Below are 21,667 nucleotides of genomic sequence, written 5' to 3'. Positions count from 1 at the left end.
TTCCTAAGTGCCTGATGCTAGGAATGATGATGAATGATACACAATCTTTGCCCACAAGGGATTCAGCTCCATGGAAAGAATAGACAGAAAAACAAATAATTACCACGTGACATGATAACAGCCACAACGGTAGGGGCACGGAGCAGGGCAAGCCTGATCCCATCCAGGTGAGCCAACGGGGGAAGGCTCCTCTTCATCATCGGTTTTCAGGATGTTCTGGACTCAGGAGCTTCTGATTTGGGGAAGGGAAAACACACATGGATAGCTCTCCAGCGGCCCCTTTCAGCACAAGCTCAGAGGACAGAAATCCTACGGTGGCACCGGTGAACACACTCCCTGTATCCTGGGGAGCTGGTTTTAAGATCTGAGACAGGATAGTGCACGTCACAGAGCTGCATGGCTGCATCCTTTCTTCACAACAGAATGATTCAGCCTTAAGGAGCATTGTGTGCTATAGTTATGGTTTTAGTTTCTTGTTTTTTAAGACACTTGTGGGCTGCTATAAAAAGATTCACCTGTGTTTCCTCCCACAGCTGAAATACAAAGAAGTTTACCAGAGAACTAAGTCCAACTGTACCATTGAGCCTGATGCTGTTCATATCAAAGCAGCCAAGGATGCCTACAAAGTCAACACCAATGTAAGTTTCAGAAATATCCCCAAGCCTAATAGGGGTTCATCAGCTTTTGTAGGGCACAGAGCCTCTTTTGACATCTTTTCAGGTGATTGAGTTCTAGTGAGTTCGGGTCAAGGGTTGGGCCCCCGAGCATGAGTGATAGCACTGACGTCTGAATGCTACCCATGCTTCTCTCAAAGGAGAGTGGGGAAAAGCAAGGGCGGCATTTCAGTTGCTTCCATGTCCTGGCTATTGTAAATAGTGCTGCAATAAACATTATGGTACAAGTTTCTTAAGTAAGTCAGAAAGAGAAAGACAAATATTGTATGCTAACTCACATATACGGAATCTAAAAATGGTACTGATGAACTCAGTGACAACAACAAGGACGCAGATACAGAGAATAGACTGGAGAACTCGAGGTTTGGGAGGGGGCAGGGGGTGAAGGGGAAGCTGAGATGAAACGAGAGAGTAGCACAGGCATATATATACTACCAACTGTAAAACAGATAGTCAGTGGGAAGTTGTTGTATAACAAAGGGAGTCCAACTCGAGGATGGAAGATGCCTTAGAGGACTGGGGCGGGGAGGGTGGGGGGGGGACTCGAGTGGGGGGGAGTCAAGGAAGGGAGGGAATACGGGGATATGTGTATAAAAACAGATGATTGAACCTGGTGTACCCCCCAAAAAATAACAAAAAATAAATAAATAAATAAATAAAAAGAAAAAAAAAAAAAAGCAAGGGCGGCCCATGGATGTTACACCCACTCAGCCTCCGTGTTAGGCTGCTGAGAAATGGGGGACTTAATTCTGAAATGAAGGTTATATTTTCGAAAGTGTCTCCACTCTCCATGTTCTTCTCCTGCCCCAAACTCTAGAGCCTGCTTCTTCTGGAAAAAAAAACAGAAAAGAAAAAAAACCACTTGAGCTGCTTGTTGATATCAGGAGTTGGCCTAGACCTTCCTCCTGCTCACATCTCCCTGGGCTGACTCATTTCTTTGTCATGGGACCTCTTAAAGCCTCAATCACAGAAACATTTTTGTGCATTGAAATGAGTATTGACTTCTTAAAAAATATATAAATGGTTCCATAATGAAATATTATAAAACCCAACTAGCACCCACTAGTGCTACAGAGAACTTCTATTTACTAGGACCAGCAAACTGAAATGCCTTTAGGGACTGGCAGGCTCCTTACAGATGTCCTGAGGATGGACTGAGGGATGGGTAGCAGGACTGATGTGGGAAAAGGCAAATGCAGTAAAATGTATGCTGTAGAATCTAGGTGCTGGGTGTATGGGTATTTTCTGTAAGATTCATGCAAGTCTATACAATTGAAAATTTTCATAATAACTTGGGGAAAAGTTGGATCAATTTTTAATTTATAAAAGCATGTTTATATTAATATTATTATATACCAATTATACCTTGACAAAAAAAAGGAGAAAGAAAAAGAGTGAGAAAAGAAATGTGCCTGATAGTGAGGGCTCTTCCCAAGGATACTCAAATGAAATTGCATACACTTCTGTGCCTCAGCTCCAGCCCAAGGCAGCCAGTTCTCCAGCTCAGATGCAAGTATAGCTAGTACACGAGCACCTCTGATGACTGGCTGCCTGGGTTTGAACCCCAGCTCCACTGTTCACTAGCTGTCTCACCTGGGCAGCTTGCTTAGCCCTTCTAGACATTTCCTCAGCTGTTGATTTCATGCAGTTGTGATAAAGATTAAATGAGATAATATATATAAAGCACTTCAAAAAGTGCCTGGTATGAAATAAATACTGCAAGTGCTTAATACTTTTTGAAAAAGTCTGAATTTAGTTAGAAATTAAAAGTTCTTGACTCTGAAAATGATTAGACTGCACTGGCAGAGTTAGAGTTTGAAGAATAGTTTTGCCTGGAGCCTTTAAAAATTTTAACCCCTATTTTGAGGCCAAAGGGTCCCCCAGGATGACAACTTGAGTGGCCAACTAGTTGCATAAATGGTACAGAAAATTTAATTGGGGTTCTCTCTTGCATAAAGAACCATGATTTGTTATATGTTAAAATGCAAGATGAGTGCCTCTGTGCCACGTGTGTGGTTGTGAATTCAGGCCACTGAATGAGGTGACTTGTTTTTGTCTTATTAAAAACAGCTGGATTATAAGAAGCAGTATGAAGCCACCAAAGCCCGCTGGAAATGGACCCCTGACCGACCAGATTTCATCCAGGCTGCCAAGTCATCCCTGCAGCAAAGCGATGTGAGATGAGAGAGAAAGTCAGAACCGCATGACATCCCCGAGACAGAAAAATTAATCACTATTCATAATAACCATTGCCATGGGTGTTAGCCCTGGCTCATGGGAGATCCCCCAAGGACAGGAGGGCTGTGAGGTGTGAAAGGCAAGCTCAGGAAGCAGACCTGGCCACAGAGCCCAGTCTCCCATGGCTGGGCACAAACACTAGTGGCTCAGAGTCCTGAGGGAGGCAGGGGAGGACCAGGAGCGCTTTGTCCTGGCCTTGGGGCTGGAAGGGAGGAGCCCAGCTTGCAGCAGGCCCAGCCCGGAAGCCCCTGCCCCCGTCCTGGTAGCAAATCCTCAGAGTGCCCTTAAGAAGAGGACTCCCTATGAGTTTAACCAAATACCGGCTTCCTCCTGTGCCTGTCACCTTTCCCATCTTCCTCTGTCTTTCTTCGGTTACAGTTTGAATACAAGCTGGACCGAGAGTTCCTCAGGGGTTGCAAGCTTTCTGTCACTGATGATAAAGACATGGTGCTGGCCCTGAAGAATTCTATAATAGAAAGTGAGGTAAGTATCCAGCCCCTTCCAAGAGGCCTAACCTCACTCAGGGCTGTCTTCTGCAGCCCAGTCCCCAGGGGCACCCAGAGAAGGACAGAGAAGGGCTGCTGCTCACAGGCAGCACCAGGGACTTGGCAGAGCAGGGCAGCCACAGCGGGAAGCTGTTGCAGCCAGGGGGCCGGTCCCGATCTAGACTGCACCACAGGATACCCCACACAGCCAGAATGGGGACTCCGGAGGCCTGGCTGGACTCTCTGAGGAAGTGTATTCATTTCTGTGGGGTCCTACTTTTCCTGTGCTTCCCGTGTTTCCTCATCTGGAAAGGAAGAATTATAATGCCTCCCAGGGTTTGGGGGAGAGTCCAGTGACGTATTTGAAAGTGCTCTGAGCTGAGGCCGTATGTGTGAAGGTTCATCGTAAGATTCATTCTGATTGTTACCAAAGCCTCACCTTGCCTGAGATAAAAAAAATCCTCTTCTGCGATTTGCCAAGATTTCCAAACATCAAATCTTTTACTGAATTTAATGTTTCTACTACGTCAATGGTGCTATTCTCCCAGTTCTATTTAGTAACTTGGGAGCTTAATAAAAATATGCAGGAGACTCAGAGGAACTGAAGAAATGCTTTTTTCACCCCTGCAGCTGAAGTACAAAGAGAAACATGTCAGGGAAAGAGGAACCTGCCATGCCGTGCCCGATACGCCTCAGATCCTCCTGGCGAAGACTGTCAGCCATCTGGTGTCCGAGGTAACCCTCCAGCAACCCGTGTGCTCGCTTTCTGTCGTGGGCCAGTGCCCAAGGCAGGCATTTCACAAGCTCTCTGTGCGTCCCCTCAGAACAAGTACAAGCAGCATGTGAAGAAGCACTTGGCACAGGGCTCATACACAACACTGCCAGAGACCCGGGACACTGTTCATGTCAAGGAAGTGACCAGGAACGTCAGTGATGTAAGTGACCAGCCCCGGGACCCTGGGCAGCAGCACCGCCACTTTACCTTAGAATCCAGCAGAAGACTGTAAGCCGCATTTTTGCTTACAAACACTTTCCTTTATGTCACTTCACTCTTCCCATCAATACCTATCTGTGACTTTTGAATGCTGGTTCAAAACACAACTCAATATTTATCGGCTTTCCAATTATGGCAACTGTGGCAGATGTGGGTTTGGCCACAGGGTGTATTGTCTCGTGACAGACGATGTCACTAAGCTAGTGGTAATAAAGGGAGGAAGCGCTGATGGTGAGGATCGGCCTCTCCCATCATCTCTCCTCTCCTTAAACTGCTGAACAACTTGAGAGAAGTAAAATCACCTCTTTGTGTTTCAGTAATATCTGCCCATTACATCCTTATGGATGATGGTTTAATAATCATGGTATTGTATTTTATGAGCCTCATATGGTTCCATTTATTTTTAAAAGATAGAAATCGTGAATGAAAGAGTTTGCTTTGCTTGTTGTCTGTTCTCCAAAAACTGGTGTGCAGTTCAATGTCAGGGTCCAGGACAGAAATGACTAGGATATGGATCAGAGACCCCAGATCCAAAATGACACCAAAGTGGAGAGCCACAGTTTTTCCTCGAGATCTTCTCACAGTTCTTCAAGTAAAACAATTCTGTTCCCAGCTTCCTCTGCTCACAGAAGTAATTCTGGCTTTTTCTAGACAAATTACAAGAAGAAGTTTGTCAAGGAGAAAGGGAAATCCAACTACTCCATCATGCTGGAGCCCCCAGAGGTGAAACACGCTATGGAGGTGGCCAAGAAGCAGAGTAACGTAAGCTTCTCCTCTCACTCTCAGGGGCCCACTTGAGCTGGTGGACCCCAAACTGGTGCGTGCTGGGCTGGGTCCAGTGAAGGGTCACCCTAATGTCTATACCTGGTGGTTTAAAAAATACGATGGTGGGATTGGTTTGGTTTTCATAAAAAGGTTCCTTTTGGAAAGACAGTATGTCTCTCAAGTGAGCAAATGTTTTCTTTCTCCAAATAAAGGTCGCTTACAAAAAAGATGCTAAAGAGAACCTGCATTACACCACAGTGGCCGATCGGCCAGACATCAAGAAGGCCACGCAGGCAGCCAAGCAGGCCAGCGAGGTAAGGGTGTGGTTAAAATGTACCCAGTCCGCAGTGGTCACTGCAAGCAAGTAATACAAGGCACCGGCCACCTAGAATGTGTTGCCCATTTTGGTTTTCTTTGATTCAGGTGGAGTACAGAGCCAAGCACCGCAAGGAAGGCAGCCACGGGCTGAGCATGCTTGGTCGCCCAGACATTGAAATGGCCAAGAAGGCAGCCAGGCTGAGCAGCCAGGTAACGCAGATGGGCGAACCCCAGCTCTGATGTGAGAATATGTTTATAGACCTTGCAGAAAGAAATGACTCCCAGGATGGAAGTGCAGTATTCGCAACCAGAGATACTGGGTCTTTGATAGCTCTCCAGAGCTTTGAAAATTATATCTTGAAAAGTTATATCAGATGCAGTCATTTTTATTTTTCCATTCAACAAGTGTATATTGAATGCCTGGGCTAGGAAATAGGGGGAGTAGATGCCCTCAGACTGAATGTCTGTGGATAAATAATTACTATTTGGGGTTGTGTTTGCTGGAGGTATGCACAGGGACCTGAGGGGGAGTGCCTAATTCTAGCAGATTTCATGTTATTGAGAAGATGGACTCAGAAATGTGTCCAAACCTGATTGCCCCATTACCCAATTTCCCTTGTTAGACCAATTATCTAGAATACTCCTGAGTTATGAAAAGTTTTCAGACTTTAGATCAGAGAGCCCATGATCAACCACCAGATCTTTCAGAGAGAAAGTTTTAGTCCCGAAAGACGAGTTTAAGGATATCTTATTTCTTCTGCAGTTCGAAGATCCTACCTTCTTCTTTATTGTCTGTTTTCTCAAGTATTTGTTTGAAGAAATAGGGTTAGGATACTTTTGTTGGTTGTACATATGACTTTCAGCAATGCCAAATGTGGGATCCCAATCTTTTTTGGAAGATACAAGTAGTGACATCAAGTGACAAAACAAATGGGAATTATGAAGAGACCAAAAGTTCAGATGATTGACAATAAGCAAATATGATTTTTTTTAAGTTTTGAATTTAAAACTCCTATGAGGTATTTTTATTATAAACTACTGGAATTGTATAAGTACTCAAAACCAGGATATGAAATCACCAACAAAAACCAGTGGAATCTCTAAGAATAATGAAACGTAACATGAACTTTTCAATGTAAAATAATTTTAATATGTTTTTAAATCTTCAAGGCCATGCCATTAGCAAGTTAAACCCAGTTGAAATTTTGAAGACTTTGCTGGTTTTGAAAATAGAGAGGTCTGCATTTCTAACCCCAAGTGAATCCTATGATGTGGAGCATGAGACCCAAGCAGATGGTTTTATGAGCTCGCCTTCCTGGGTTTACGTCCTGGGAAAGGCCTGCCTCAGGATTGACAGCTTCATGGTGTGGCCCCTGGTCCCAGGAGCCTTCCCCTCGGTGTGGGCCCTCCCTGTTCTGACGTTGCTGTCTTGCTGGTACTCTAGGCAGAATACGTCAAAGGCCAAAGGAGAGGGTACGGGCACGGCGCCGCATCTTATGACACCCCTATGATGAGGCAGCTTAAGAAAACTAATGTGCTCATCAGTGATGTGAGACTGGCACCAGCAAGCCCTCACCTCTGTCTTCCTCCTTCTCTCGTCTCTCTTCTTAGCCTTGGTCGGGGGCTGGCCAAGCTGCATTCTTTTCTGTGGGTTTTGTGTTGGAACGTGTAGAATGCTGTGGACATTTGTCAGAGGATATACGTTCGCACACACCCGTCTTTTCCTGCATGAAACTTTCCCTCTGCAATAGGAAGGCAGAGCAGATTTGGAGATGGCCTCCTCACTTCTTTAGGCTGCTGAGATCGATCCAAAGGTGAAATGAAAACTGACGGAGAATCTCATCTGCAACCACACAGAGAAAGCCTCTGCTGATTACCATTGCTGGTGTTTAATACATTTAAGACGGGTATTTAATACAGTCTCTCAGTTCAGACATACTCTGCATCAGCAGTATAAATTGCTCAGATGACTTCCCTTGTAGCTTTCCTCCTGTTTTACAGTCTCAATGGCAAGAAATGTTCCGATTCTTGGACCTGCTCTTCAGTCTTTAGAAGCGCCAGTATACAGTGCAAGTCCCTGAAAAGGAGCAGAACAACTGGATGTTAGATCTTTAAATGTAATTGAACTTGGAAAGAATAATTGGTTGGAAACCACTTTCCCGCACTATCTGAGCCCATTGGGATTGTGGACCCTGGTGTTGCTGTTTGTTGATACACAGCATCGCATGGTTGCTCCTCACTTCCCTGGTAAACAAGAAGAACAAGGCTTTTCTGTTCCATATGCCACGTGAATGTGGTTTTACTGTACTTCCTGCCAAATCCCACACCTTTCTAAGAATTCTTGGAGTCCTGAATCTGATGTGTGTCCTTACTGTGCAAAATATAGTACTTCTTAAGTTCCCGTCAAAAAGGAAGGTCGAACATGTTGGCTCATGTAGCTGTGCAGTAGTTAGGCTTGCTGCATTTTCTCGGGGCCTTCTTGTGGAAAGAGGAAGCACAACTTCTTTCTTTTTTGTTTTAATTAAAAAATTAGAAACTTAAATCTACTTTAACAGAAAAGAACTGAAATGAGACCAGTAGAAAGCTGCTCTTCAAATGAATTTTTTTTCAGAAATGAGTTATTTTCTACAAGATAGAGGATTTTTAGCATTCTTCTAAAAGAAATGGGTTTTATTCTCATCAGAGATGGGCCTTTGCATCTTTTCTTCCCCAGGCTGACTCTGCACATCTAGTTTATTTTGCTTTTCTGTTTTTCACAGCTCTTGGGATCAGCCCTAGTCTTAAGGGTTTCTATATCTTTAGGAAATGTTTTCTCTTGGTCCAGACAACAGCTCACCACCTCTGACTTTCCTTCGCAGGCTTTTCATTTCTTTATTTTGGGAGTGAATTTCCTTCCAGAGAGGAGCCATTGTAGCATTTATTCACACTGTGTTTTTCTGTTATGTTGTTTCTTCTTTGATTGCCTGTCTCACTCAGTGTGCCTGCATCATGCTGTACTGTTCTGCATGCTTACTTTGTGCATTGCCACTGGAGATTTATTCAAAATAAATGAGTCTCAGCACTGTGGATGCTTTTTCTCTGACGTGGCAGATTTCATTGTTCTTAGCATTTGAGTGGTCTCCCTTTGTGCCTGTTCTACTGGATGTGTAAAGTTGTGGGGAAGTCAAGTGATGAAGCATGAGGGGTACTGATTTTAAATGTCTACAGCGTGAAATGTCTGGGTGACCAGATCCTGGTGTGCTAACTTTGAATGAGCAAGTCTTTCATCTTACCAATAACAGAAACTCTAGGTGTTCCAGAGCAACAAATATTGCCTTTTTAGCTGGCTAGAAATAGCTCATTTTCCTTTCTTCCTAGAGTGAGTCACTAGTAGAGTTCTACTTCTGGATTTAATCCTAGTGACAAAGGCATCTGTCTGTTTTTCAATAAGAAAATGTTTCAGTTTATTCTGTTGAATATTCTTATAAGTAAATTATCATCTTTAGCTATTTTACCTATGACTGTCTCTTTCATCAATCAAATCACATTTATTGAGCAACTATTAATGCCAGGCCTCATGCTTATTTTTTAAATTGAAATTGTTTAGTCCTTTGCATATTCTTACTTTTATGTATCCTGCAAGTATGTTTAATCTTATTTTTCTCATTATGCTAAAGTTATCTCACTTCTTTCCTTCTTTTAGCCTGAAATCATACCAAAGTCATTAAGCCCCAAATTCTGTTCTTCTTTTACTCAGAAGTTATGCCAATTTTAAAAAAAATTAAAATGATGTAGCCAAAGTACATAATATATTCTCCTAATTTAACAGATTCCTAACTTCTCACCCTTCTTGATCATTTATAAAGCCTCTTTGAACTCCTGGCAATAGACCTAAAATGCTTTTGGTTTTGGTAGTTAGGAGGACCAAAATGCTCTGATCAAATACATTAGATCACTTCTCTGAATTTAGCCTGAAGCCTTTTCCCATGCATTTTTGTTCTGCATCAAAAAAGAGGTGAATATCTGTCTACCTCTGGATAATATAAAAATGAGCAAAACCAATACTATATCAGTATATCTTCTTAATTGCCTGTTGTCCCAACATGATTATTAATAGTGCTCCGTTTTACTCTTAAAAGTGTCCTAATTTGGATAATAAATTATATGACCACTTTATGTATAACATATATTCTTTTGCATTTACATTTCCTCCATTTGTCAGTCTTCAAATTAATTGATGTTAAGGAATAATTTGGATTTTTACATTTGCTGATAGGTTAAATACCGAGAAAATTTCAACAAAGAGAAGGGCAAGACACCAAAATTTAATCCAAAAGACAGCCAGCTCTACCAGACCATGAAAGATGCTAATAATCTCGCAAGTGAGGTATGTGTTTGTTTAATTTTGGTAAAATATATAACCTGAAATTTGCCATTTTAACTATTTGTAAATATGTAATTCAGTGGCATTAATTACATTCACAATGTTGTCCAACTACCACTATGATTTCCAAAACGTTTTCATCACCCCAAATACAAACTCTATAACTATTAAGCAATAGCTCTCCATTTCCCCCTCCCACCAATCTCTGGTAACCTCTAAACTACTTGCTGTCCCTATGAATTTTCCTATTAGAGATTTTATGTAGGTGGAGTCACATAGTATTTGCCCCCTTTTTAGTCTGGCTTATTTCATTTAGCATAATGTTTTCAAGGTTCATCCATGCTGTAGCATGTGTCAGAACTTCATTCCTTCTTATGGCTGAATAATATTCCATCGTATGTACAGATCACATTGTGTTTATCCCTTCATCTGTCAGTGGACACTTGAGTTGTTTCTACTTTTTTAATGTGAATGAGGTATCGCTTTTCATCACCATCTCCAGCATTTGTTTCAGGATTGGATATCTTATTATGGTTTCCCTTAATACCATTTTCTATTTCCTATTTATGTGATTTCCTTTTTTCTCTTACTGTGGCACAGGTTAAGTATAAGGCTGACTTGAAGAAACTTCACAAACCTGTGACTGACATGAAGGAATCTCTGATAATGAATCATGTCTTGAATACAAGCCAACTCGCCAGCTCTGTAAGCTCAATCATTTGCTCCAGAAACAGCTTGTTTCACCCATTTGCAACTAAATTCCTTCCCTGAGGTCACATGCATCTCCTTCTCTGCTACTAAGACGCTAGTTTTATTAGAAAACTCTTCTGTTGTCTGAGTGCATTCTTCCAAATTACAACAGTAATCTACCAGTTCTCCACTGACTATAACACCACTCAGAATATAAAAATGCTCCTATTTTGGGAATATTTAATTTTTTTTTCAAGTAACCACTCCCTTTCCTCCTTCTAAGAACATAGACTTACCATTTGCAATAGTTTCTTTCACATTTACTTTTCACTCTTAAAATCTGCTTTGAATAAGTCGTGTAACCTACTATGTGTTTACATCCTTGTATTAACTGACAATACTGAACCTGGATCTTCACCCTTTAAAACATTTTCTTAACCCCCTATGTAGTGTTTGCTCATTTTAATTTGGTCTCCCTGCTGCTGCTGTGTAAATATCTAATCTAAAGAGGAAAAAGAGGAATGCTGAGCAGCTTTGCCATCAATGTGCCTTTTTTGCCACCTTCCCCTCAGTACCAGTACAAGAAGAAGTACGAGAAGAGCAAAGGCCACTACCACACAATACCCGATAATCTGGAGCAGCTTCATCTAAAAGAGGCCACAGAATTACAGAGTATAGTAAGTTGACCAAGACTGACTTTTTTAATGCACGTTCGTCGACAGTGTCAAAATTTTTCATACGTTTCCCCTTCCTACCCCCCCGGGGATAGTAGTTGTAGTTGCAGTAACCATTGCTTGAGAAAATGCCCAAATATGTTAGGGGCTTTGAATTTAGCAACATGTTGAAACAAATGTTTATGTTATGAGTGATAACAGTATCAACATACACTGGAGAAACAGTGCACAGACATGCAGTATGTGTTATTCAGGTTACTGACAGGGACTGGAAGCATAAAGGTTACATCAGAAGGAAGACAGACCCCTTACAGACCCCTTAGACAATATTACTAAGGAAGACAGGGAGCTTTTGGAGGATTTTAAGCAGAGGAGTGATATGATCATGTCACCATTGAAGTAGTCTCTGGGTATGGAAGAAATTGCAAAATTTGTAAAAAATAAGATTCTCAAAGGAAAGAACTCAGAAGGCGCTTGTTGTCACATGACCTTCTATACAACAAATTCAACAGTATTTAGGTCCCCCACTGGGCATTAACCAAGAGGGCTAAATTACTAGAAATGCCCCTCTGTTATCTGTAAAGCAGCCCATGCTCCTGGGCCTCTATTTTAATGTGTTGTCACAAGCAAGAGAGCTGAGATTGGGCTTTGCCATCAAGATGCTGCGTGACCCAGGCTTCTGTCTCTCTGTCTTTCAGTGTCTCCTCTGTGAGTTAGGACTATCTGTAGGCTCCCCACATTCCTGGTCACATGTGATGAGGATAAGGAGATTGTATTTATAAAATAGCCTTGGGGGTCTTTCTGAGAATGTCAGTTTTTTTAGTAAGTAAGTCAACAACTAGTCAACTGGTTTTCATTTTTATACCAATCTATTTTGGCAGATTTGAATATGGGACCAGTTGTGACCTCAGTTGAGTTATTGATATATAAAGTTGTATGCGTTATCTATTAAATCAAGACTTCAGGTCCCTGGTAAAAGTTCTTATGAAAGAAAAACTGGCTATTTTTAAGCAGAAATATTGGCTGATGCTCTGGTTAGAATGTTCACACCTACACACATTAAGTCTTGACCAGCCTTACCTATGGGCAGTTTCCTAACATTTCCTTGCCTCAAAGCTTCTCTCAGCTGATTCTTCTGCAGTGATTCCTTTGTCTCCTTGAAATGAACACAAATCCTGACCACAACTTGCAGTCAGTAATGGTGTTTTTCATGCCAAGCCAAAACAAAAAGCTACAGGAAACTGTTTTGAGTGGCAATGAGATGCCACCCAATTGGACATAATGTATCAATTAAAAATACTATTGCTAAACTGGTCTCTGTCTGTGAATTGGCCGGAGAAGACGTGTCTCATAAAGCTTTTCATCACTAGGTGAAATACAAAGAAAAGTATGAAAAGGAACGAGGAAAGCCCATGTTGGACTTTGAAACACCAACATACATCACCGCCAAAGAGTCCCAGCAGATGCAGAGTGGGGTAAGTCCTGCACAAACCTCCCACACAGCAAATGTACCATCAAGCTGATGAAAACAAGCTCTGCTCACAAAAGTATCCAGCCTGTTGTTATCCCAGAGCTGTGGATGATGGGACTCTTTAAAATATGATGACTAAAATCTTTTCCATCTCACAAATCCTGTGGCTTCATTATAAAAAAAGGTTTTGAATAGTACACATTTACCATATATGTTTTATTTCAACTATCCTTTTCATAGAATTAGAACATAGAAAACTGTTCCTAACACTGAAACAAATTATTTTGATTATAACATAAAGTTTTCTTTGAATGAAAAGTTTTCTCTAGGCAGACCTACTCTTGGCTTTGAATTACTCTTCTCTTAATAGGAAGCCTCCAGTCTCAAACAGGAAGTTTTTTTCTTTTAATCAGGATTTTTATCAAAATATCAAAAGTCAACATGCCATATTTCCTATTTTAGAAATGTAAGCAGAGGCATCTAAAAGAACTTTTTAAATTTTTAAGCAATAGTGGAGAAGAATGAATCTTATTTTGAATCTTAGAAAGTCTATTTTCATTGGGAAACAGGCTTAGTTTGGATTTCTTTTTGCCTCGCTTCCGTGGGCATATCTCCAGCCATAAAAATAAATGGTTTTTAATGAAAGTAGCAGTTTGGGGAGCTTTCTGGTGTGTAGACTGCCAGATAATGAAACGTTTTGAATGGTTTCAAACAACTATTGAATCTGGGTAAAGCATCTGGGGGAGTTCCTTGTACTGTTCTTGCAACTTTTCTGTAAATGTAAAATTCTATCAAAATTAAAAATGACAAAAATCAAGTTCCAACATCTATTCCAAGCCTCCCAGTGACACAGCCTCATCCAGGGATTGGAGAGGAGATGGAGGAGGTCATGGCCCGTCCTCTCAACAGTGAACAAAGCCTGAGAGCTTTGCACTTCATCATCCACCTTATCTGTTCAGTGATTTAAAAGAATAGCCACGATTATGAAAAAGGCCACATTTGCATCTGGTGCCCTCAGGTTCCCTTTCCTCTGAGGTGTTTTTTGTTTGTTTTGTTTTTTCCCTTGAGTACTTCTAATTCAGAAGTAGAATCTTTTGTTGCCTTCAGAAAAACGTCATCAGGAGAGATGACGGGATTGAGAGTCTTGGTGGCACATCCATCCTTGCATCTCAGAGGCCCAGCCCCCACTGCAGCGGTAGGCTAACAAGAAGCCACCACAGCTTCTCAGCCTCTGAGTTTCCTTGGGCCATTTGCTCTATACAGAGTATTTCCAGAACAATCAGGCATGTTTCAAATGTGTGACCATTAGCAGAACCAAGATCAAGTGAAGAAGCCATACACAGAATGAAAATGTAATTATTTTCTTCCTAGGATTGATAAATAAATTGTAACAAATATTCTTTCTTTACTTGTCTTTCCTTCCTACTCACATTAGAAAGAATATAGGAAGGATTATGAAGAGTCCATTAAAGGCAGAAACCTGACTGGCCTGGAGGTCACGCCAGCTTTATTACATGTCAAATATGCAACCAAAATAGCCAGCGAGGTAGTGCCCACTCAGTCTTTTCTTTCCCTTCTGATCCAAATAATTGCACTAATGACACTCATCAATGTGTTTCTTCTACCATTTTCACCACCACCTAACTTTTTTGGGTTTCAAGTTGGTTTCACATGTGTTTGGTACTACCACCTAATCTATTACCCATGTTAATTCTTCTAATTTTTTAATTGAATACCTAATAAAATGTGCTTACCTTAGCATCCTATTAATTTCTAGTTTATTTGATATTGAATATTAACTGATGAAACTTATACCCTGCCTTTATTCATATCTTTATTTACTAAACTGTAACTCTTTAAAATTAGAAGGTTTTTTTTTTGTTATGGGTGTTTTTGGTTTTTTGGTTGTTGTTTTTTTTTCCTGCTCTTCCTCAAAGAGGAATAATCCAGGCTTTCTCGTCAGCATTGTTGCTTGTATTTTGTGCTATAGAAAGAGTACAGGAAAGACCTAGAGGAAAGCATCCGCGGGAAGGGTCTCAGTGAAATGGAAGACACACCCGACATGCTAAGAGCAAAGAACGCTACTCAGATCCTCAACGAGGTGGGCACACAGCCAACTGCATGCACAGAATCAACCCAGCATCTTCTCCTTCTTAGCCAAGTTGCATTAAAAAAAAAAAAAGAGTAATAAAAAGTTTTTGAATTTCAGATTCCATATTCAACATGATTATTAACCATTAAATAAAATATCTCAATTTCGGATGAGCTGATACTGTAACAGTCTGTTTCTGTAGTGGCTATTGTAACCTGTTATTTATCTAATAGTACTTGATTTAACCTTGATACGTTTGTTGTGCCCATTTAAATAAAGGCACCACACTAGAGTGGTGGGCACCTAAGTGTAATCCTTTATGTACCAATCCAGATTTAAAATGTGCTTTATACTTTAATTTTCTAAGTAGAGGATGCTAAAAAGTGTTCCAAAGGAGGCCTGGAATGAGTAGAATAGTTTCCTACAGTGGTCTTCTGTTGCCACCACTCCATCCTACCACAGGGAATGGTGAAGGTGACACTAGCTATTGAGGTGGCGTGTTATGTGGATCTGTTTTCACTCTGCACATTTATTACCTAGTCACAAAAGTTAAGTAACTTTTTTTTTTTAATGCTTCTATAGAAAGAATATAAGAGAGACCTGGAGCTGGAAGTCAAAGGAAGAGGCCTGAATACTATGGCCAATGAAACTCCCGACTTCCTGAGAGCCAGGAATGCTACAGACATTGCCAGTCAGGTCAGTGTTACTGTTCCATGTGTGCTTACAAGGACACAGTGTTGTCCTTCTGTTACCTTACTTGTTGATCAGTTACAGTCAGACGCATATAATGGCATCCCTAGTCATCCAGGTGGGGGAATCCATGCAAATGAGAGGATCAGGGGCCTTTTGCCAGGGTTGCTTTCATCTGTCCTTCTCCTAGCTCTTCTGTGAACAGTTGATGCCTTACTATCTGTTGATTATCTCTCTCCTTCTCCTTTTCCATACCCTGCTCAACCCCACCCCCACCCCCATCCCCCGCAGCCCCAACTAGATAGTAAGCCTTTAAACAGCTAGGACTCAACCTTTCTTTCTGAATCTCACTCTTTACTATAAAGCTATAAACACAATAAGAAAAAAATGTTGATTAGCAAACGAATGAATCCTTTTGGAAAAGAAATATTAATCACTTATTAGTCCAACTAGGCCAACAAATGTACACATTGTAAACATTTACCGTGACTATTGGATGTCCTTTTGCAGATTAAGTATAAGCAATCAGCAGAAATGGAAAAAGCCAATTTCACTTCTGTGGTTGATACTCCGGAGATCATCCATGCCCAACAAGTCAAGAACCTTTCAAGCCAGGTAAGGACATTCATCAAAATATGATGCATTGACCCCAATCACGAAGAACAAGTCTTTCCATTAATACTGAAGGAGATTCTTTCAAATCACAGTTTTGCCCAGTGAAAAAGGAGGGATTTGTCTATGATGCAAGTTTGAGTTAGAGTTGAGATTTCTGTATCAGAATTAAAATAAAGGAGGGAATTTTAAGGTACTGAAGAACTCTTATCATGGTACCACCCATAATTTTTTAAATTTATTTTTCCAGTTTTATTGAGATAAAATTGACATACCACTGTATAAGTTTAAAGTGTACAATGTAATGGCTTGGCTTATATTTATTGTGAAATGATTGCTTCAATAAGTTTAGTTAGCATCCAACAGCTCGTATAGATATAGTAAAAAGAGAAGGCAAAATAAAAGAAAAAAATTTTTCCTTGTGATGAGAACTCTCAGGATTTCCTCTCTTAACAACTTTCATATATCATACAGCAGTGTTAATTATAGTTGTTGCCATGTTATACATTACATCCCTAGTATTTATTTTATAATTGAAAACTGTCACTTTTGTCCGCTTCACCCCCATCTCCTGCCTCTGGTAGCCACAAATCTGATCACTTTTTCTATGAGTTTTGTTTTTAGATTTCACAAGTATGTGAGATCATACAGTATTTGTCTTTCTCTGTCTGATTTATTTCACTTAGTGTAATGCTCTCAAGGTCCACCCATATTGTCACAAATGGCAGGATTGTCTCAGTTTTTATGCCTGAATATTATTTCATTGTACATATGTACCAAAACTGTATCCATCACCTGTTGCTAGACGCTTAGGTTATTTCCATGTCTTGGCTATTGTAAATAATGCTGGTATGAACATGAAAGTGCAGGTATCTTTTCAGGTTAGTGTTTTTGTATCCTTTGGATATATTCCCAGAAGTGGAATTGCTGGATTATATAGTAGTTCTGTTTTCAGTTTTTTCTGGATCCTCTATACTGTTTTCCATAATGTCAAAACCAATTTACAGTCCCACCAACAGTGCACAATTCTCCACATCCTCAACAGCAGTTGTTATCTCGTCTTTTTGATGATGGCCATTCTAACAGGCATGAGGTACTACCCGTAATTAAAGAATCAGTCTCTTATAATATGGATGTAAAATTTGTGTGCAAATCTAGAAGAAACAAAGTAGACCATCCACATTTGGATTATCAATTTTTTTTAACAAGATTGAGATTATGTCATCAACACTAACTACACAATCTAACCCTGATTCCTCCTATGATGGATAACTCACCATCTTCCTACAAATAGAGAGAGAGAAAAAAGTAAGATGTCCTTCATACACCAGGATATATACCTCATTTGTTTTAATTTTCACTGCTGATCAGGAACCTGCAATTTATTTGAGTAGCCCCAAATTAGAATTTTTTGCTTGTCTTCTAATCAGTGAGTTCTAAAGCAGTAGTTGCCTGACCTGACTATACTTCATAAACACCTGGGAATGTAGATTTCCTGGCCCCAGCCTGGAAGCTCTTGCTTGGCCTGCCTGCTGGCTCAGTCGTGTAGCCAGGAGCCCGGACCCCACCTGCTCACAGCTCAGTGAAAATATCCTTGTCACCAACCAGGGATTGGCATTCAGGAGGCCTTGTTGATAGCTCTCAACCCTCCTGCTTTTCTCCACGGGCCTACTGAATCGTCTGGCTCTAGCTAGTTCACTGTAGGCATCCCCAAGTCCCTGCCAGGAACCTCACAGGCTGTTACCTCCCTTGTGTGGACCAGTCCCTCAGCCAGCTTTGCTATGACAGTGGGTCGTGTTAAATTCCTAGGTTCAGTTATCCTGGAAAGAGAAGTCATGGCACTCACTGACCCAGAGGGCTCTGCTTTATAGCTCCCTAGCATCCTTAAACAGTCAAAAAAACTGTAAAGAACTTTCCCTCTGCTCAGCAGGAAGGGCTATTTTAGGTCCCATTCACCCATATCCCTGTGTTATTCTCTATCCTTATTTCTTGGAATCTATTTCCAGAAAAAGTACAAGGAAGATGCAGAGAAGTGCATGTCATATTATGAGACCGTTTTGGATACCCCAGAGATGCAGAGGGTCCGGGAGAACCAAAAGAACTTCAGCCTTGTGAGTTTTTATTGTATCTAAGACACAGCTCATTGGTACCTGGGATGAAGTGGGGCAAGAAGGATGCCCCTGGGCGCACATGCTTGGGTATCCCACCTGCAGCAGCCCTCCACACCTCCCACCCCCGGCCCAGGAGCTGTGTGCTCCAGCGTCCTCCAGGCTCACCTTACATCTCAATCCCACATTGCAGCATGAAAGACCCGTCTCTCACTTTGTCGGTGGTTTCCTGTCACTGAATATGAACTATCACCATCTTCCATTGGTGATGACATCTTTCTCAAAGTTAATTCTAGACAAGAGATATATATTTTTTAAAACTAGTTTTAGGGCTTTTAAAATTTAGTTCCTTCACAAAATTCTTATTAAAGAAATTGCTGTTGGCTATCTGACTATGATTATTGTAGCGAAGACTTTTTAAGAAAAAATACAAGATTTTAATCTTTACACAATACAGGACAAATACAATATGTAAAACAATGTTGAAATCTTAACAAGATGTCTACTCTTTTTTCATAGCTTCAATACCAGTGTGACCTTAAAAACAGTAAAGGAAAAATTACAGTTGTTCAAGACACGCCAGAAATACTGCGTGTTAAAGAAAATCAAAAGAATTTCAGCTCGGTATATTTACTATTTATTTTCCATTTAATGCTAACCTAATAATTCAGTCTCCTCTTTAAAAACATACTAGACTCACGTTGATTCAAACAATTAACATCTAACCTCCTCAGTTAATGCTAGCGGTTGTTAAAATTCCCCATACTTTGCTCTAAAATCATCGCCCCAGAGACCATTTGAAATAACAACTTAAATCTGCTAACAAAGGAGCTTTTCTTTCTTTTTAACTTTTTAATCCCAGAACAGTAACACGTGTTGTCTTGCTCCAGGAAGATGGATTTCTTTTTGACACTGTGCTTTATGATCCTTCCCCCAAATAACTGACTGACTTTGTATTTCTTTAATGGATTTTGTGTTTCACTTGGGTTTTTTTTTTTTAATCAACATTTTGTGGTTTTTCTCATCATGTATTAATACAGTATGAGAATCTTAAAAGAAATCTCAAGATCTGGAAAGTGATGTGTGTTGTATACATGGTTTGAGTGATTGATGCTGATGCAGAAGACAGTCCAGATACTCTAGCACTTGCCTGAGAACATTCTCTAGTGTCTTTTGTTTTCACGGAAGCCACATTTCCCAGTCTTTCTCCAGGAATTTCTGGGTTTTCCTTTCTTCTGTGTAACACTGTCCTGATTCTGAATGCCCAGGTTTTATATAAAGAGGATGTCTCACCAGGAACGGCAATTGGAAAGACACCTGAGATGATGAGAGTGAAGCAAACCCAGGACCATATTAGCGCGGTAAAGTCACCCACTAGGGACTCTCTTTCAATATTTTGTGCTTCCCTTTGATGGTTTACACTAATGTCTGAGCTTCTAAGTTGCTAGAATAAGGTTCATCTCATAATGCAGTGCCTAGGCAGTTTTCATGAGGGTTGGTTAGATATTAAAAATGGAGAGGCCTGTGTCAAAGCAAACCAGAGCTGGACAGTAGTTTAAGCAGTAAAAAGTAAATAAATAGATAAATAAAAATAAGCAAAGATTTATTCAGGACAATTGCAATATGGGGGAAAAGACATCTCAATATAGAACTGAGCTCAGTTCTGAATACAGTAAGGGAAAGCAGGAATTTATTGGGGGCAGAGGGGGCTGGATGAACAGGGTTGGGATGGGGAGGTGGGAGTTGTGGGGAAAGGATCAGTGGATGGAAAATTACTCAGAAGAAACATTGGGGGTAAATGGATTCTGGCTAAACCGACCTAACAGGATTCTTGCTGGAGGCAGGTCAAGGTGATCAGACTTCACCTGGGGGATGGTGGTGGGCGTTCAAGGAATTTGATCAGTTATCAAGGATGATGAGATAGCCAGGGTGGGGGATTTTGGCTAAACTGACTTAGCAGGATTCTTGCTAAAATTGAGAGGTGCAAAGATGGTCTCTGAAGTCCAAAGATCAAGGCCTAGTTGGGAAGAAGATACAGAGGAGCCTGAGTAAAGTTTGGTCAAGAAGAGACTCCTTGTCACTTGTAAGAAAGTAGCAGTTGTGAGAGTCACAGAATAGCCCTTCCTGGGTGTGTATGTGAGTGTGTCGGTCCTGGGCAAATGAACTGTGGGTATGACATGGGGAGACCTCAGGGAAGAGAAGGGGCTTCAGTCTAAGTGTGGACCTGACCCCGACCTCACCCCCAGAGAAACCTGAGAGAGCCCAAATGTCCTTGTCGTCAGCATGGTTCCCTCTGACTCAATATCAGAATGTGGCCCCATTCCCACTAAGTGTACGGTTTGTGCTGAACTGTGACTTTGCACATCGTGCGGCTACTAATCAAACACATGCACATGTTCCCATTTTTATACCTGCAGGTGAAGTATAAGGAGACGATTGGACAAGGAACCCCCATCCCAGACTTGCCTGAAGTGAAGCGCGTCAAGGAGACACAGAAGCACATCAGCTCGGTAATGACCCCCCTTCTCCTCCCCGCCCCCACGCTCCTCCCCTTGCCGGCTGGCTCGTCTCACCCCTTCTCCCTTCTACTGGGCTTCCCAAGCCAGGGGATGGTAGGAACCCTGCCTGCCCTGTGAGGGGCAGTGCAGTTTGCAAAAGCGGATAAGAAAACTCTGTCTCTAAATAATCAAGGAGCAGAAGGGACTAGGCTTCATGATTAATCATCATACCTGCAGTTTCTAAAGTAAAATGTGCCGACCGTGGTAATAAGGTTATTGGGATGATCTCAAGGTAGTTGACCAAAAGCATATACATATAAACATAAAAGTAATATAAAACGAATACGTATACATGCATGTATGTACACCTCAGGACAGTCTCCACCCTCCGGAAGACCCTAGGTAGCCTAGCGAGGTCTCCGCAGCCGTCTCCCCTCCACCCTGCATCCTCTGCTCTCTCCTTGTAAATACAGTGCGTGTTGAAGGCGCTGGCTGTCACCCACAGGAGTATATCTTAAGCCTGTTCTCTAACAGGAATTTTCAGGCACCCGTGCACAGTGTGTGTCTGTTGCGGGGGGAGACCCCCACACCTGAAATATCAGGTTTAGCACACGTTTCTCCTGACCTTCTGCCCAGCGAGCCCCGCCTCTGCCCACACCCTAGCCGCCGTCAGCGCGCACGCGCGCCGAGCAATTGCTGGCTACTAGCAAAAGATTATGTGAAGTGTGGAAAATAGTTTATGGCCAATAAAAGGTGAGGATCTTGGTTTCAGAGATTCCCCTGGCCACTGGAGGCCTGAACTCTCATTAAATTTCCATTAGAAGACACTTGCTGTCTCTCTTGCCAGTTGTTTCTATTATTTAGACCTCATTCCCTTAGCATTCCCTGCTTACACTCTGGCTCCTGGTGGCACAAACTACATTTAGAATTACATGTCCACTCATCCAAGAAAACCAGCCCACATCTCCTTTGCTGCTTCTGATTGCGACTTCTTG

At 41.5% G+C, this 21,667-nt stretch overlaps 1 protein-coding gene across 10 annotated transcripts in view; it reads left to right on the top strand.

Annotated features, from left to right (window-relative positions):
- The window catches only part of NEB (nebulin), a 234,760-nt gene that overhangs the window by 197,093 nt on the left and 16,000 nt on the right, over positions 1 to 21,667 (top strand). For all 10 annotated transcript variants that reach the window (XM_057744557.1, XM_057744559.1, XM_057744556.1 and 7 more), the window contains exons 151-170: positions 534 to 638; positions 2,745 to 2,849; positions 3,291 to 3,395; positions 4,028 to 4,132; positions 4,222 to 4,332; positions 5,043 to 5,153; positions 5,369 to 5,470; positions 5,580 to 5,684; positions 9,730 to 9,840; positions 10,438 to 10,542; positions 11,100 to 11,204; positions 12,572 to 12,676; positions 14,108 to 14,218; positions 14,663 to 14,773; positions 15,347 to 15,460; positions 15,965 to 16,069; positions 18,073 to 18,177; positions 18,694 to 18,798; positions 19,443 to 19,535; positions 20,592 to 20,684. In XM_057744557.1, coding sequence (XP_057600540.1) covers positions 534 to 638; positions 2,745 to 2,849; positions 3,291 to 3,395; positions 4,028 to 4,132; positions 4,222 to 4,332; positions 5,043 to 5,153; positions 5,369 to 5,470; positions 5,580 to 5,684; positions 9,730 to 9,840; positions 10,438 to 10,542; positions 11,100 to 11,204; positions 12,572 to 12,676; positions 14,108 to 14,218; positions 14,663 to 14,773; positions 15,347 to 15,460; positions 15,965 to 16,069; positions 18,073 to 18,177; positions 18,694 to 18,798; positions 19,443 to 19,535; positions 20,592 to 20,684 — 2,112 coding nt within the window. The remainder of the gene's footprint in view (positions 1 to 533; positions 639 to 2,744; positions 2,850 to 3,290; positions 3,396 to 4,027; positions 4,133 to 4,221; positions 4,333 to 5,042; positions 5,154 to 5,368; positions 5,471 to 5,579; positions 5,685 to 9,729; positions 9,841 to 10,437; positions 10,543 to 11,099; positions 11,205 to 12,571; positions 12,677 to 14,107; positions 14,219 to 14,662; positions 14,774 to 15,346; positions 15,461 to 15,964; positions 16,070 to 18,072; positions 18,178 to 18,693; positions 18,799 to 19,442; positions 19,536 to 20,591; positions 20,685 to 21,667) is intronic.

This window comes from Hippopotamus amphibius, chromosome 8 (assembly GCF_030028045.1).
Source record: "Hippopotamus amphibius kiboko isolate mHipAmp2 chromosome 8, mHipAmp2.hap2, whole genome shotgun sequence".
NCBI classification, from domain to species: domain Eukaryota; kingdom Metazoa; phylum Chordata; class Mammalia; order Artiodactyla; family Hippopotamidae; genus Hippopotamus; species Hippopotamus amphibius.
This window is presented reverse-complemented; position numbering and strand designations above follow the sequence as displayed.